The sequence below is a fragment of the Pseudoliparis swirei genome, chromosome 4, assembly GCF_029220125.1.
Source record: "Pseudoliparis swirei isolate HS2019 ecotype Mariana Trench chromosome 4, NWPU_hadal_v1, whole genome shotgun sequence".
NCBI lineage: Eukaryota > Metazoa > Chordata > Actinopteri > Perciformes > Liparidae > Pseudoliparis > Pseudoliparis swirei.
Genome location: NC_079391.1, coordinates 13,611,547 through 13,627,549, shown reverse-complemented (window position 1 = coordinate 13,627,549; position 16,003 = coordinate 13,611,547). Strand labels below are relative to the sequence as shown.

The 16,003-nt window shown below is 41.5% G+C and overlaps 1 protein-coding gene across 10 annotated transcripts in view; it reads left to right on the top strand.

Moving 5' to 3' along the window:
• The window catches only part of plekha7b (pleckstrin homology domain containing, family A member 7b), a 66,600-nt gene that overhangs the window by 19,689 nt on the left and 30,908 nt on the right, over nucleotides 1-16,003 (top strand). For 9 of the 10 annotated variants that reach the window (XM_056412641.1, XM_056412640.1, XM_056412639.1 and 6 more), the window contains exons 4-6: nucleotides 10,499-10,582; nucleotides 14,263-14,374; nucleotides 15,586-15,690. In XM_056412641.1, coding sequence (XP_056268616.1) covers nucleotides 10,499-10,582; nucleotides 14,263-14,374; nucleotides 15,586-15,690 — 301 coding nt within the window. Of the gene's footprint in view, nucleotides 1-6,439; nucleotides 6,713-10,498; nucleotides 10,583-14,262; nucleotides 14,375-15,585; nucleotides 15,691-16,003 lie in introns of those variants that run through there. The other variant, XM_056412642.1, reaches the window with a different exon arrangement.

Here is a 16,003-nt window from a genome sequence, read left to right as displayed (position 1 = left end):
CAGAACATAATTACATGCATTTGATCACATTCATTCTAACGAGAAGCCATTGCTGATCATCCAGCCTGCAGTGCTGTCTGGCAGTTGTTTTCATTCCAGTCATTTACCTCACTGTGTATTTCTATCTGCACGATTGTGTCAGTTGAGACCTTCTCTATCAGTACTGACTCCTTTTACCTGACCTGGAATCATTTGCTTGGACCCAGACCTCAACCTGCTTTCCCTGGATTGGCTGCCAGGTCCACAAACTTGCATATCATACAGCTACAGAGCAGCTTGCCCACCGATGCTCGACTGCTGCAAAGATCAGATGGTAGAGACGGCTTTGAGCCCTCTGTTCAACACTGCACACATTGATAGGCATTACATTTATTGGTAATATTTCAGGATTGTCTATGAAATGAACAACATAAATAACTGTTAGTATCAATGACCAGCAACGGCATTGGTCAAGTGGGAATCTTGTCTTCTCCTGTTCTTTAAAGGCAGAATAGCAGGATTTGCTGCATTTTTAAAATATGTTTTACGAGAGCTAATCACTTGGTAACATTTGAAGATTAACATCCTATTTTCTTCCATACATATCTCAGGATTGTGTGCTACTACTCTTGGTTCCACCTTTCTTTTTTCTCTATCAATGCCTGGCTACCATAGCATGGTTCTTGCTGTCGAATCTAATTTGCAACCTCATATTTTCAGTAAGTGGGGCCTGTGAGATATCTCTGCTTGTGAGAGTGAGTCGGTGCAATGACCAGTGACCTGAAAGCACTTCTACTCAGGATAGTCCAGCACGACCTGAAGGTGAAGCTCAGGGAGTGCAAGGTCTCCTACAGGAGGAAGCCGGAGGCCAAACTCCAGAAGAACAATGTGAGGGAGGTGTGGACAGGGATGAAGCAGATAACTGGCTTCAAGGTTGGAGGGAGACAACCAGGAGGCTCAATGGAGAGGGCCAACAAGCTATTCAATAGGTTTAGTTCACAGCCCTTATCTGTACAACACACCTCCCCATGTGTCCCCTCTGTTGAGCTGCACAAAGGCGTCCACCGTCTCCTGGATCGCTGACTACCTCACAGGCAGACCACAGTTTGTCTGACTGGATCGTGTGCTGTCTGAAACGGTGGTCAGTGATGTTGGCGCCCCACAGGGAACTGTTCTGTCTCCCTTCCTGTACACCACTGACTTCCAGTACAACTCGGGGTCATGCCATCTGCAGTGGTTGTGTGTAAAAGGGAGGAACGGGAAGTGGAGTACAGGGCAGTAGTGGATGACTTTGTGGAGTGTGCCGGCGGAAATGACCTGCTTCTGAACGTAGCCAAGACCAGAGAGATGGTGGGGGACTTCAAGAGGAGGATGACGGCTCTACAACCGCTGAGAAATCTGGGAGAGGAGAGGCAAAATTCTTCATATAACTGCAGAAGAAGAAGAAGAGGAATTTTAAAAAAAGAAGAAAAAAGTGCTGTGTCAAAGAGTAAAGCAGTACTGCAGCGTGCAGAGTAGCGGGACAGGCAGGTGTTATCCTGCTGATGCATTGTTTTCTCTTTGGGGACGTGTACACTGATGAACTACCTGTACTTGATCTTGCATTGTCAAATAATTCCTCAGTGTCAGTCAGTTACGTACATCACTTTCACAGCGCCGATGGAGCCCCTGGAGACGGGAGGTCAACTGCACCATGTTACTTCTCATTAACTTGGGATTCTCCATAGCAAGTGGTTCGTGTTGTCATGTCTACTGAGATTGGCTCAGACCTTTAATGATAAAGCTTGACACAGTGCTGAGGAGGCGTGTCTGAATGTGTGTGTCCGTCAGTGAATTGAAGCAAAGTGCCTTTGAGCCTTTGCTATTGATGTGCTGATCACAGTGGGAGAAAGACTGTGGCGTGAGAAGAAGAAAAAAGAGTCATCGACCGTTCTAATTTCATTTGTTTCAGAGTTTGCTAGGGAACAATTCAATTAGTTTGATTCATGCCGTGATGTAGGCTTCACACCTTGTCTCACTAATTAGACATTTTATTATGAAACAAGTGTTTTATTATAAAACGAGTGTTATCAGGAGATGAGCTCCACTGATAACATCCATGTGCAAGTAAGGGCTACAGATGAGATGAGTAGCATCCTCTGACTCTCTTTCATCTCTTTTGTACAGGTATGTGCTGATTGTGTATTTTTGTCTCGCTAAGAGATCATTTGCTTTCCAAAACCTTCTCTCCCGTAGCTTCTCGGTGTCCCAGAGGAGATTTGAAATGTCAGAACTTTCAGACACTGCTGTGATGTTTAGAATTACACAAGGCAAGATATATATGTGTTCAGTTTTATTAGATTGATTCCAGAAGCAGCATTGCACTAGAGAAGATTGTCTCACTCCCCAGAAAAGCTGCTGCAGACGGGTGCTTTTTCATACAGTAATTCCCAAATTGTGAGGCTATTTTTAGGATTACCTAATTCTAATTTTGATTAAGTGTGGGAACAGTATGACATTTATCTTGTATCTTTTTTTTCCTCCTCATATTCCCCTCTCGTATTCCCCTAGCGTACACTCAGACATTCGCACCCTTCAGATTGTAACAATCCTTGTTAACGTGAATAAAGAGATGAAATAAAGATGACTCCTGGTTGCCCTGGGTCATCATTATTCAGTGAGTATATTGCAGGATATTAAAGTGGTATTAAATATTGATCTAAGCTGCAGGGGCTTCTTCATCGATTTATACTCCAGAGTAATGCTTGCACCAGAAAACTTCCTAACTTTCTTTTTTTGTCGCAGCGTATCCCTGTCGTTATTGATCCCTAAGATAAATGCTTTTGAAAGTAATTTTATTGTCATGGTTGGAGGCTGTATAAAACTATTTTTTTGATGAATTATGTAAAATCACCCTTTATAAATATTCATCAGTCATCCAAATGTGTGCCAATGGAGCAAGGGAAGTGCTTAGGCACTCAAAGTCCTGCTGGGATCCATCCTTGAAAATGGCATCTCCTCTTCTGCAGGCAGTTTATAACCAAGAGCAAATATTTCTGTGTAAAAGATTTTTGTCAGGATCTGGAATTGTTGTGTCTTGTTTCCTGTTTTATTTTGAAGCCCCTGTCTCTCGTATCCTCTGTTTTCCTGCGCTTCCTGGCCCTGTCATTGTCTACCCTGTCCCTGATTGTTTCCACCTGTGTCCAATCACCTGCACCCTCCCTGTGTATTTAAACCCTGCTTGTCTCATTCCCCTGTGTTGGTTTCTACTGTTTTAGATCCCTGGTGATCACGCATGGTAGACCTGTTATGTTGTATGCGTCCTTGAGTTAAGATGATTAAAGTTTCGGTGCAACGTTGTCGGCGTTTGGGTCCTCTCGCTCAGTGGCTACACCCGTGACAGTTTTGTGAAGCCTTTGTTCATACACAGGAGTTAAGCCTCCAATATTTGTTTTTGCTGTTTACAGTTTGAACATTTTTATTTCCAACTGAGCTGGCATGAAAAGAGATGTAAATGTTGAGCGGCACCTATTTTTGGCAACATGTTTCCAAACCAGGAAATCAATATTCTATTGGAAACTTGTCCAGAAGAAATCTTACTTATATAATCGGTACACACTGTGACCATGAAATAATTAGTGAAGTTTTATTGGTTGATTACGATATAAAGTGTTTATATCATGAAATATTAGTGTTTGTGCCAATTAATAATTTAAGAACATTCTGACTCAGAGCACTGGTCCTAGTTTTTGCGCATTTTGATTAGTGTTTCCTCGCATCCTAATTCTGTATTATTGGTCCAACATAGGCCTGTCTTGCATTCCCTGCAATTAGCGGTTGCCTTGCTTATGTTTTGGAACGGCATGACCCAAAGGACCATTGTGACTTCAGTGAAATGTGCGGTGTAAAGAACTGTGTGTGTTGAATATTAATGAGGTGACAGCTCTTTAAATTTTTTGCCAAACCCTCTTTCTGACAGGGGTTCAGACTCTGGCAAGTCCTTGCCCCTGTCTCTGCTCTCCAATGGGCCTGCCTTTGCCACTCTTTGCCCAGTGCTGCTCGAGTGGTTTGCCGGATGACTACACACTCCATAAAAGCAGAGCTTCTACCAGAGTTTTCCTGTTTCATTGACGCTATTTTAGACTGTACATGTATGTGTGTGAGGCATATATCTTCTCCAGTAAAGCTGTAAGCGCTGTGTCGTACTGTCAACTCGACTAAACTTGGAATTTCTGCAGCTGTAATCAGTGATGATGATGATGATGATGATGATGGTGATGCTCGTAGCCAAGTCTTCCCTGTCATTCCCGTCATTTCCTTCACTTCCATACTGATTGACAGTTGAGTCTCCCAATAACTCTTGGGAGAGACTGCCGATATACTTCCTCCACAAATGTCAGCTGAGCGAGGCTGCTGCAGTGCTCTGCTATGAAACTGATAAAGGTCAGTCAACATGTGCAAATCCTGCTGCAGAATGCTTATCTCCTTAATGGCTCCCTGTGCCTAGATATCGAGCGCAAACCGCTGTTATTAAGGCTTAATTAATTCTGCCTGCCAGGGCTGGAATGCTGCAGGGTGTTACTAAAGGTTCATGATATCTCTCTCTCTTTCCCACGATGTAATGTCTTGTCACACATGGGTGTTGTGTAGTATACACAGACGTGACTGTCATTACGGAGCTCGGTATCGGTTCAAGGCACCTCATTTAACCTCTCATGTGTTGAGGTCCTTCTTTGATTTGTTTTTGTCTCATTCTTTGGAGTAAACATTTCATCTGCGTATTAAGAGCTTACTGATGATGATGATCCATCCGTTACGGCTAATTGAATTGCTCTGGAAATCATGTCACTAAAATAATTGATTTGTGTTGCATGTTCTCTGGTCATTATATTAATTGCATGTTTTTTAAATGTTTCAGTTCACATGTCGCTGCATTGTAGGGCCAAATGGAGGCTGCTATGACATTTATTTCACCACACCTCTTAAATATGGCTGTAGGATGGACGAGTTGTTTTGATGACTTGTTAATGGAAACTTGTACATCAGAAATCAAACATATTAAATGTTCTTTCTAAATATATATTCAGTATACAGGAGTAATATCGTGACATAAATATTACGTTTTAGTGGTTGATTTCAATCAGTTAATTAATTTCAACATTAAAAACTGTTAATAATATTGTGAAACATCAATGAATGTGCCAATTAATAATAAAACAAAATCAAAAAACAAATGTTGAATGCAGCTATTAATAAATCTAAATAAACTGTATTCTTAAACACATCAACACAAAAGGCGTTTACATATTCTGTGACAGTAATTAACAAACTGATTTGTTCCTTTTCGTGCTACTGTGAGTTGAATGTTAATATGATGTTGTACAAGATTCCTCCTGCCACTTGAGTTATGAGACACCACATTGATGCTGCGATGCTTATTACAAATGGTACCTGGAGGCAGACAAGAGGCTCTTCTGGCCCTTGTTGACAGCGCTGAAAGTAATCACTTGTCATAAGCGCGCCTGTTTCCGTGCTTCCCTGTGGGCTGAGACTCGTTGAACTTTTAGCCCATCACATTGTGTGAAGGTAGTTGGAGAGATGTCATTGAATTGAACTGCTTATAAATTGAAAATCTGTGGGAAAGGAATGAAACATAATCGGGGCGAAGCAGCAACCTGCTGCAGTTTTAGCTCGTATTTTTTAGCTGTCATATTCAATATTTACTGCATGCCTGCAGTATGTTTATACCCACTGCTCCTCTGGGCAGCATTCCTCAAGATTAGTTTAAATTCCCACTATGCATAGGTCACAGGTCAATGTCACTGTTAAACCAGTGCTTGAAAAAGTATATTTAAACCACCTTGAAGTGCCCTGGAAGAGGCCTATCTATTTTCTGTTTTGCAATATATGTTCTATTAGTATTGTAGGGTAAAGGATGATTTGGCCTGTATAAGGATGTGGGATATCATACTAAGAGGGGAAAAAAGCTAAATGACCAACATGACAACTTGTCATGACTGAAGTTGCAATGCCGCCACTCAGAGGACACCAAGCGGTACACCTGTGGGACAAACACAAACCAAAATCCATCTAAACATGTGGCAGCATCATGATTGAAGGAAGTTTGACAGGAGTACCAAGCCTGAGCTTGAACAGAGTGGGGAAAAAGACCCCTTTCACAAGACTACATACATGAATGATGTTCAGTATGCCCTCTTCGACAGCAGCTATATAACTTACTGTGTCCTTGATGTATATTGCGTTTAGCTATTTTAAGTATGGGAAAAGGGGAGTGACAGGTGCAGAGAGGGATGTTTAGGGGAAGGGAGGAGGATCTGATAAGCAACAGAGGTAGACCCCTGATTGGAGGGAGTGAGATCTCTACCATCCACCTAGCAAGCGTGGGGGGAAAACTCAGAGCAGGAGTGAGCAGAGATAAAGAGCTCCCCCTCCTGCTCTCATCCCGCTGGCTGCACTTTATTCTGCTCTTTGCGGATACCAGCTGCTATGAGAACCCTCGATGCATCTTCCTCCTGCCCCGATGATGCTGAAAGGATTTCCAAGACCTGCAGTACCACAGCGAGTCGAGCAGCAGATTCACGCTGATTCACTCCCACAGCCGGCGAGGGGGTCTATACTGTGTGCATGATACAGCAGCAGAGCATAGTCAGTAGGAAACAGTGGGTGCACCTTGGGGAGTTTTCTTTTTTCACCGCTTTGGAAAGGGGTGTGAGTAGATACAGGAGTTGAGACGGTAAGTGGATGGTGTGATCCCTGTCTTTGATGTGTGTTGTGGTGCAGTTCGGAGCTCAAGTGTGTTTCTCAAGGTGTAAGGAAGAGAGAGAGAGAGAGAGAAAGAGAGCGAGAGAGAGAAAGAGAGAGAGAGGAAGAGAGAGAGTTGTTCAAACCACAGAGCGTTGCCACTGTTGTCCCTGCTGCCAAGACTGAGCCCCTGTGTTGGACAGAGATTACCAAGAGCCTCTTGTTTTGTTGAAAAAAAATTCTGGCATGCCATGGTTGAAGCATGGACTCTAGTTGTTGCAGCATAGAGAGAGAGAGAGAGAGAGAGAGAGAGAGAGAGAGAGAGAGAGAGAGAGAGAGAGAGAGAGAGAGAGAGAGAGAGAGAGAGAGAGAGAGAGAGAGAGAGAGAGAGAGAGAGAGAGAGAGAGAGAGAGAGAGAGAGAGAGAGACCATGTTTTTTATGATTTGAGCTGCAGTGCTACTTTTTCTAAATACTTCTTGGCTAAACCGCTTAAATCAAATCTTGTGTTACTTTCTATTCAGAGTTAAGTGTCCCAACAACATCGAACTCAAATCAGTTTATAGAAAATCCCCAATGGCTGTCTGTGATGATAAAGGTTGGTCACAAAACTGGCATTCTGAGTTGATGTATGGTAGTTTTTGCCTTAACTCCACCTCTTTTGTCAGCTTGAGTTGAACTGGGTCTTGTTTACTTTGTGGTAACACATCTACTGCACTGTATGCTACATTGAGGAAAAGCCCTTTTGAGCCTATCTGTAAGTAGAGATACCAGTCATTCTTTCTGGTCTTTATCTGGCCTGATGGAAGCAGAAACTCTACTTGACCTCATGGTTAGTGATTTGGGGCCCTGTAACATGCCAATGATGTGAAGCTCTGCCTGTTTATGGAAAGAAAATTACAGTCCAACATCGAACTTTTCTGTACTGTGACACAACATATTTGAAGTTGATTCTTTCAACTTTTGTCCTGCTGAACTATTAATAATAATAAAAATAATAATTGTCAGTGTATGTTCCCAACACATATGTGATAAGTATCCTATTGCCATATTATTGTCAATACACAGCCCTCATAATGCTGTTACAGGATTCTTCTTAACGCTACATGTGTATATGGGAATACAAAATACAATGAAAAAAGAATAACAACAAAAATAAGGTATCTAAATCCTGGAGAGCCATGCACCTTAAAGGTCTCTGCAGTCGTGGGGGTTACGTATTAACACATGCATGTCAGCATTAGAGGTTGAGCTGTAAGTAAGTCACCGCTTGTTATTACTCACACCACATTATTAAGATGTTTTTAATCAAGAAACACAAGTCATTGATTAGAACTGATGTGAATGTGAATGAGTCAGTGCTCTCAATCTATGTACAAAAAAAAGACGAACTGAGTTAATCTGTCTGAAATAAGCAGAGATGACTGTGAGGTAATGTGGTTCACCTTGGATAATGTAATCATGATATATGTAGAGCCAGGACACAGAATCATGTGTGTGCCTTTAGATTCAAGCAACTACAACACAGCTCAGTACTCAATTCAGGAGGCAGAGTGCTACGGGAGTTCATCTCCTCCTCCTCCTTCGAGACAATATTGTCACAAGCGTTGATGGAAGCCAGTTTTCTGCAAACAAACAGACCCACTGTGCTGCAGTGTTTGAACACCAACTGGGGATGCTGCAAATACTGTGACAAATAGTTCGGAAGTAATGCGGCTGAAACAAAAGCCTCAAAGAATCCACATTCCTAATTACCAGGGGATGCTGGTGCATTGCTCTACAGTGTGTGCCTAGTGCAGCTCAGCAAATTATGAGTTGTTATCACAAGTGTGGGCTGCAAGGTGGTGTAGTGGGTAGCACTGTCGCCTCACAGCAAGAGGGCCGTGGGTTCAATTCCCGGTCGGGGCGGTCCTTCTGTGTGGAGTTTGCATGTTCTCCCCGTGGCAGCGTGGGTTCCCTCTGGATTCTCCGGCTTCCTTCCACAGACCAAAGACATGCTGCAGGTTAATTGATCTCTAAATTGCCCATAGGTGTGAATGTGAGAGTGAATGGTTGTATGTCTCTATGTGTTCCCTGAGATGGACTGGCGGCCTGTCCAGGGTGTCCCCTGCCTTTGCCCTATGTCAGCTGGGATTGGCTCCAGCCCCCCCGCGACCCTAATGAGGATGAAGTTGTATTGATAATGGATGGATGGATGGATCACAAGTGTGTGTTTTTATATGTGATGGAGAGCAATTTCTACATGAATGTATGCTTGTTTATATTATATGTTGTGTGTGCAGAATCACTCAGCATCATTCCTGGTCCACCCTTTGAACTTTTCTGCAATGTCAACTCATAACCCTGACCAGTTTGCTTCCCGTTGCTGCACGGTGATGCAGCGAGGCACCCCTTTCTGTTGGTCTCCTCCGGCATGTTTGTCATGTCCTTTAGAGAATTCACCCCTTATTGCAGGATATTTATTTATCCGTGGCTCACTTTAAGTTTGGATGGTGTAAACATGTTTATCTCTTCTGTGTTTGTTTATGAAAAAGCCGCTAACCCTAACAAAGGCCAAGATTGAAAGCATAATAATGCAGTTCACTATATTATCTCACACTGTCGTTCTCCCCAGTTTTTCATCTAGTTTAAATGGTACAAAGACTATCTACACCTGAATAGAGGAAGTACAGGTATCAGTAGATGCACTGCTAGATTATTTCATAATATTACACTGTATTTAGAATCTGGCTTTAAGCTAAAATGATACACTTAGGTTTTGCAATATTATGTTTTGTGATACTTAAAACGTAAATTAAAAAAATACTATCGATATAAAAAATTACACGTGCAAAGATTTGTGACTGTGTTTTCATCTTGTTGTGTTAAAACCTCCGCCTGCTTGATAACAGTGTTGTAATGTATCTTTAGTCAGAATGAAGGTATCAACACAGCCCTAATAATGCCGCTTCTAAACTCCACATTCGTATATATGTGAATAGAAAATAACATTTAAAAACACTAAGATCTAACTAAGGCAGCTAAATAATCCTGGAGAGCCGTGCACCTTAAGGCCTCTGCAGTGGAACCAAACACGATGAATGATTGGAGCTTCAGCTGCCATGATGGTTAGATAAGATGGTTGGCCATCAGATAAGTTCGTCACTGATTAGAATCTCTTTCGTCATGAAGCTTAAGAAACATCGTTCAACTACAAAGAAAAATAATCTACGTCTGAGAAAGAAGTAGTTTATAATATATCAGACAGCCTGTGTAGTAAATATGAGATCTTTTCAAGGATTTTGTTTAATTTGGTTGCAAAACTGTAAATTGATTTGTCAAAATGTTGTCCAATCACAGATAAATATTCGATGAACAACAACAAATATAAAGGCATCATATTTCAATCCCTGCACCACTTGTTGGTTTCTTATTCTACTCTGTGACAGTAACATAGGCCTAGTTAAAGCAATGAATGGGCCCAGCTAGCTGAAATCAATAGCACATAGTGCGCTGGCTACGGGAGAGGGCTGAGCCCTACCCTTTGTGTGAAAGAATATGTGGTTCCTGAACCGGCTGCAGTGCTACCAAAGATTTTTGTTTTTAAAGTTGACTGAGGCGTTTATTGAAAGCGCAACTTTTCAGTGGTTTTGTTCTAGCCTCAACCAGCAGCTAATGAGAACGATAGAAACACAGGACGTGATCAGGCAGGTGTGTTCATTCTGACTTGGTACTAATTTGGTTTTCTTGGTGTTGTTTTCCCTCCATCGTCCCTCTTTTCAATCTCTCTCTGTCCTGTAGCCACAACCTAAGGGCTACATCATTTCGACATCCTGTAACCGGACAGATATCCCCTGAAAACACAGAATACACTCTACAAGACAGGTGAGTCGTTTTTCTCTCCCCTGAGAATGATGCATATACTGCATGCTTAAATGCACAGATAGTTCAAGGTCGTGCCACGGGAGTCCAGAAATAGACTGGGAAATAGCCTGTCACCCTCCCTGATGAGGCATATCACGACTGTGTGTGTGTGTGTGTGTGTGTGTGGGTGTGCGGGGTCTATTGTCTGAAGCAAAAACTGTTTCAACTAAGTGTTCATCAGATAAATGAGCTGTGGTCAAAGTCAGAACACTAAAGGATGGGCATTGTATTAATGTTCATCAAATGTAATGTGTTCATTACCATCATGGCATTCATAACTGACTGCACTCACTCATCAGTGGCTTTAGATCCAAGAGACTCTTGAACGTTATTCTTCAAATAATTGCCTTTGTACTTATTATAATGGCTGGCTGACACTCACATATGCTTTTAACCGTGTAAATATCACATCTGGATTCATTGATCTGTCTCATCAATCTCATCATAATTATTTTTTTCGGGTACTTTCGATGTATCGGGGCACTTTCCTCAGTGTAGTCGAGGTCATAAAATTGGAAATCTGACAAATTCTAACATGACTTGTGCACTTTCGTTCTTTTCTGCTATAATCCTGTCCCAACTGCGGGAATAAGAAAGGATTATTTTATCTTGGTGACAGAATATCATCATCATATGACTTTTTTTGTGCCAAGTATGTTTTCTTTTTAAGGGTGAGACTTTTTTGAAAATAAAAATAGTTTCTTAAATACCAACAATTCACCAATATTTTTAGAATTTTGTATATATTTTTAGTTTATATTCTTACATTTTATTAGAAATGTTCGGAGAAATTGCGCTTGTTCTTATCAAGTTAGGCAACGTTATTGTGTTTCATAATATCTGGACATATGCTTTCATGTGATTTGAATCCATTGAAAGACGATAGATTATCATATTGTATTTTATCCTAAATTTATGTGAGCAGGTGTCTGATCGTATTTAAGCTGGCTGGTATAAGATGATCATGCATCAAGAGGCAAGCATGTGACCTTCACATTCCATCCAATTAAAACATACATAACTGATTGTCATTAATTTCGTGAACAGCTCCATTATCCCCGGTTTAGTACTGCTGAGCCATGGATTTGTATACCATCAACAGGCTTTAAAGTAAAGATTGCTTTACTTTACTTTTATAATTATTTTTATCAGAAATTACTAACTCTTCAAGTAATGGTAATAATCGCTTTGGGTATATGCCCCTCTCACTCAAGCATGGCAGAGAAGCAGGCAGGATGGGATAAGAAACCTAGTCTCTGCATATACAGTGAGCATAATGAAATTATCTACAGTCTCGAAACACCTCTGTGCTATGAAACTACTGTGAGAGACTCGTTGTAATTATATATCCTCCGTAACTGTTTCCTCTCACTTCCAGTCATTGTCCTTTGCTAGGCCACATTAAACACAACCCAGAAATTAAAAATAGTTCTAATGGAGCATCTTCTCTTTTTTAATCAGTGTAGGATCTCAGTTACTTTCTGTATCCATCAGCAAAAATGATTTCTCAGAACAACACTTGTGGAAAGATGCCACATAGGTACATGTGAACATTTGAAGTACGGTACTCTGTCGAACCCCAGCTTTAAACTCTGGTTACACACTGTGCTGTATTTCATAAGGTGCTATTTAAATAATAGAATTATGTTTGAGGATTGTTCTAGTTTTAGCTCAGTCTGATATCTGAAATGGGAGAGAAGTAAAAAGGGCAGATTTATATGTAACTCAATTCAGTAACATTGAGTATGAATTTGAATGAGCCATTTTTAACTCCACTCCGAACCACTCTGTGTCGCAGTGCACACACGCTGCTAAATACCTTTTCTTCAAACCAAAGTCGACTTACTGTATTGCAGTATTTGGGTGCCTCTCCCTTGCTCCGCTCTCTTCACAATGCTGTTGGAGAGTTAAGTGGAGAGCTTGAAAGCTGGGGTGCAGTCTTGGTATTGAATGTGTGCGACACAGGCATGACCTCACTGGGGCAGCAAAGTGTTGCTTCTGTTCACTGCCATGCGGATGTTACAGGCTTCCCTCTGCGTATAATGATATCTGAAAAGGAAGTTGGTTTCTTCCATGAATCATTGACTGCATTCCAAGTGAGGAGAACCTCCGTGTGTTCCCTGAAGACCCGTATCGGATTGAGGACAGAGCAGCCAGCCGGCCTGGAGGCTTTGACTTTGTTATAGATCATCTCAATATGATCAATTCGTCAACTCTCCACATGTGCACCCGCTGCCTTAAAGGATCATTTTTTCCCCTAATTTACATCATACAGTAGGAAGAGAAGCAGGGGAAGATGGAGTTTAGTGTCTTTCCCTCCTCTTCACTACGTGATGTGAAATATAGCTCCTCTCCACCACATGCCACGACAAATCTCCTGGGGAACTGTTCCAATGTCAGTGGTGGCAAACAATGTGAAAGCTTCACATAAAACAGCAGCGTCCCCTTGATACAACAGAAACATCCTGTAAAAATGCTGGCTGCAGTCCAGTCTGTGAGTGCAGATGCTGTAAGTTGTGTTCCACTTCTGTCTCTCTCTTTCCCCACTTGTGATACCTCCTTTTTCTTTTTTTAGCTTCCACACACATCGAGAGCTCATCTTCTTTTCCTTCGCTCCAGTGTAGTGCAGCAGCACGAAGCAGGAAACAACAACAGGGTTAGAACAGTTTTTAACCCCTTTGCGGAAAAATGCAGTTTCCTCTGGTGTGTCAGTTCACTGCTGCAGTCAGGAAGAGGCTCAGCCAAGTACTGGACCGTTTTCTTTCAATTACACTGTCTGCTGATGGGTTTTGAAAATATTGCATGCGTTTCCTTATCATATACCTTCTTGAGAAATGATATTTGTATTTTCTGCACACTCTTCCCATATAGACACAACAGAGCACCTTTAAAAAGGGAGGTAATAGAGATCTGCAGTATGTGCGGATAACACAACAATCCACTGTCAGGGCATGCTATTACTTAGTCAGCACAAACTAACACTCCGAAGAAACAATTCTAGGATCTTGTTAAACCAAATTGATCTTTGCTGTGTAGTAGGAGTGTTCCTGTTCTCTATGATGCATCTCTGTTTCACGATAAAGTATACTGTGGTTTGTTAAGGATCAAAAGACCATGTTTAAATTGTTCTATATACGGTCTGCAATAACAAATATGTTATTCGACACAGTTGTCACTAAATCTGAATAGGTTGCTGTGTATTTCTTGCATATTGATATTTCTGAGACTATCATGAGGGAATGTGAGGTGGGTTGTGGATTCCTTAGAAGCTGTCAAAATATACTACATGTGTGTGTGTGTGTGTGTGTGTGTGTGTGTGTTTGTGTGTGAGTGTGTGCTTTAATGCAAGGCTTAATTTAGTTTTGTCTTGTAATCTGGGTGTGTGTATGATGTGTGAGGCCAAGTGTCACTGGAGCTTCCACTGATAACACATCCGCAGCAGAGCCATTGGCTGTGGCAGGTTGCGTGGCGGTGTCAGGAAATAGTCATATCCTTTAGAAGTGAAAGCTCAGCACAGGGCTGCGCTCGGGCTCCCTGCTTCACTGTAGTGTTTCAGTGAATTAAGAAGGAATATCAGGATCCCATGCTTACCCTCCCATCAGCATTACTGATCTTCTTCTACGCTGGCTTTTCAACTGCAGGTTAGAAGCCCGTATGTCCAAGTCAGCAGCCAATCAGAGATGCCCGAGCATGGTCACAGAGTCCTCCAAGGCTGTGACCTCAGCAGCAGTGGATGCCAACTCAGGGACAAAGGTGAGATTACAGTGTTGGTCTTCACTGAGACCCCATATTGAGTATGTTTTACTTGTGATAGTCACAGTTATAAATCAAACAACAATCTAACAAAACATTGTTCAGGTTTTCATGATCACTGTGGAAACAACAGCAAGTCTATCGCAAAAAATGTATACTGTACACCACACCGCCGTCTAGCCCCACAGGATGTGTATTTGAGTTTAATCAGGCTTTAAAAAATGACTAAATTATTGCTCTGTCAACCACAGAAGGAGATAATGTTCAAACCAATGAATCAACATGAGCGTTAATGGTCATCAAGAGAGCTTCGGAGAAAAAAAAGAGAGTTTTTGCTGCAACATTTTTGTCAGTGAACATGGGAAACGCCACAGAAGCACAGGTGGTAATAAATACAACAATTCTGATAAAACCAGCAATATTTAAGCTGTTTCATTGGTTTCTTACAAATGACTGGTAGAAAACAGATAGCGTAAACTAAGAATATAGCTTTTTCTGTGTGATGATTGTTCTATGTGACTGAAGCATCTCATTTTTTGGTCCCTCTGGTGTTTTTCATTTTGTTTCATTAGAACGTATCACATTAATGACCCTGTATGAGGGATTAGGAATGCAGATTTGTCCCCTCAACATTTGTGTCTTCTTTTAGCCAGCTGGTCAACCCGACACCCCAGGTATTTCTGTAGAAAAGCACATGCTTAAAAGTACTATTTTACTTGAAGAAAATGTAGTCTGAAATTGTCCTTGTCTAAAAATATGCCTGATTTTAAATGGACGAACCCATCCACGGGAATAGTGAGTTGGTAATTCCTCCTTTCGATACGGGTGTTAGAAGAAGGAAGTTCCAGGATTTTAAGTCTCATCTACCTTCAGAAGCCAAAACTAATTCATGACCCCCCCCACCCCCCCTCCTTTCTCGTGTAAACTGCTTTATTTATATATTTATTTAATCAGTTAACAATATTGGGAACACTGTTGGTAAAACGAGACAAGTGGATTTAAATTGAAACCACATTCATTTATATTCAATTTCTCTCCACATGTTTGGTCATCCACAGATCCACACCTTCCCAGGTTCCCCCAGTTTGAGAACCTCTGGTACCCACAGTACTGAGAGTACACATCTATTAAATACTGTGTGTTACATACAGTAAAGTTGGTAAAGTGTTGGTAAAGTAAAAAGTATTTTGGTCTTTCTTTGCTTTCTGCAGGGCTGCAGAGGTACAGGGAAGGTGCACAGTTTTGGCAAGAGGGATCATGCTATCAAAAGGAACCTCAATATCCCAGTGGTGGTGCGAGGATGGCTCTATAAACAGGTGAGCTGGAGTTGAAAGTAATACCTGTCACGTATAGAAGCACATGTCGAAGAGCTTTTGTGGGAAATCTGATGTTCTCAGAACTGTAACATGTACTGAACTAGAACGGACACTCGGTAGAGCGCATAACTTCGCATATCACAAGATTGGGCATTGGATTATGAACATTTTGGCATTAGTTGCATGCCAATTGGATACAAATTGACCGTGCTATGGTAAAAATAAGATTTTGACCTTTCCATGACCTTGACCTTTGACCCGATTGATCCCAAAATCTAATCAAATGGTCCCCGGATAATATCCAATCATCCCA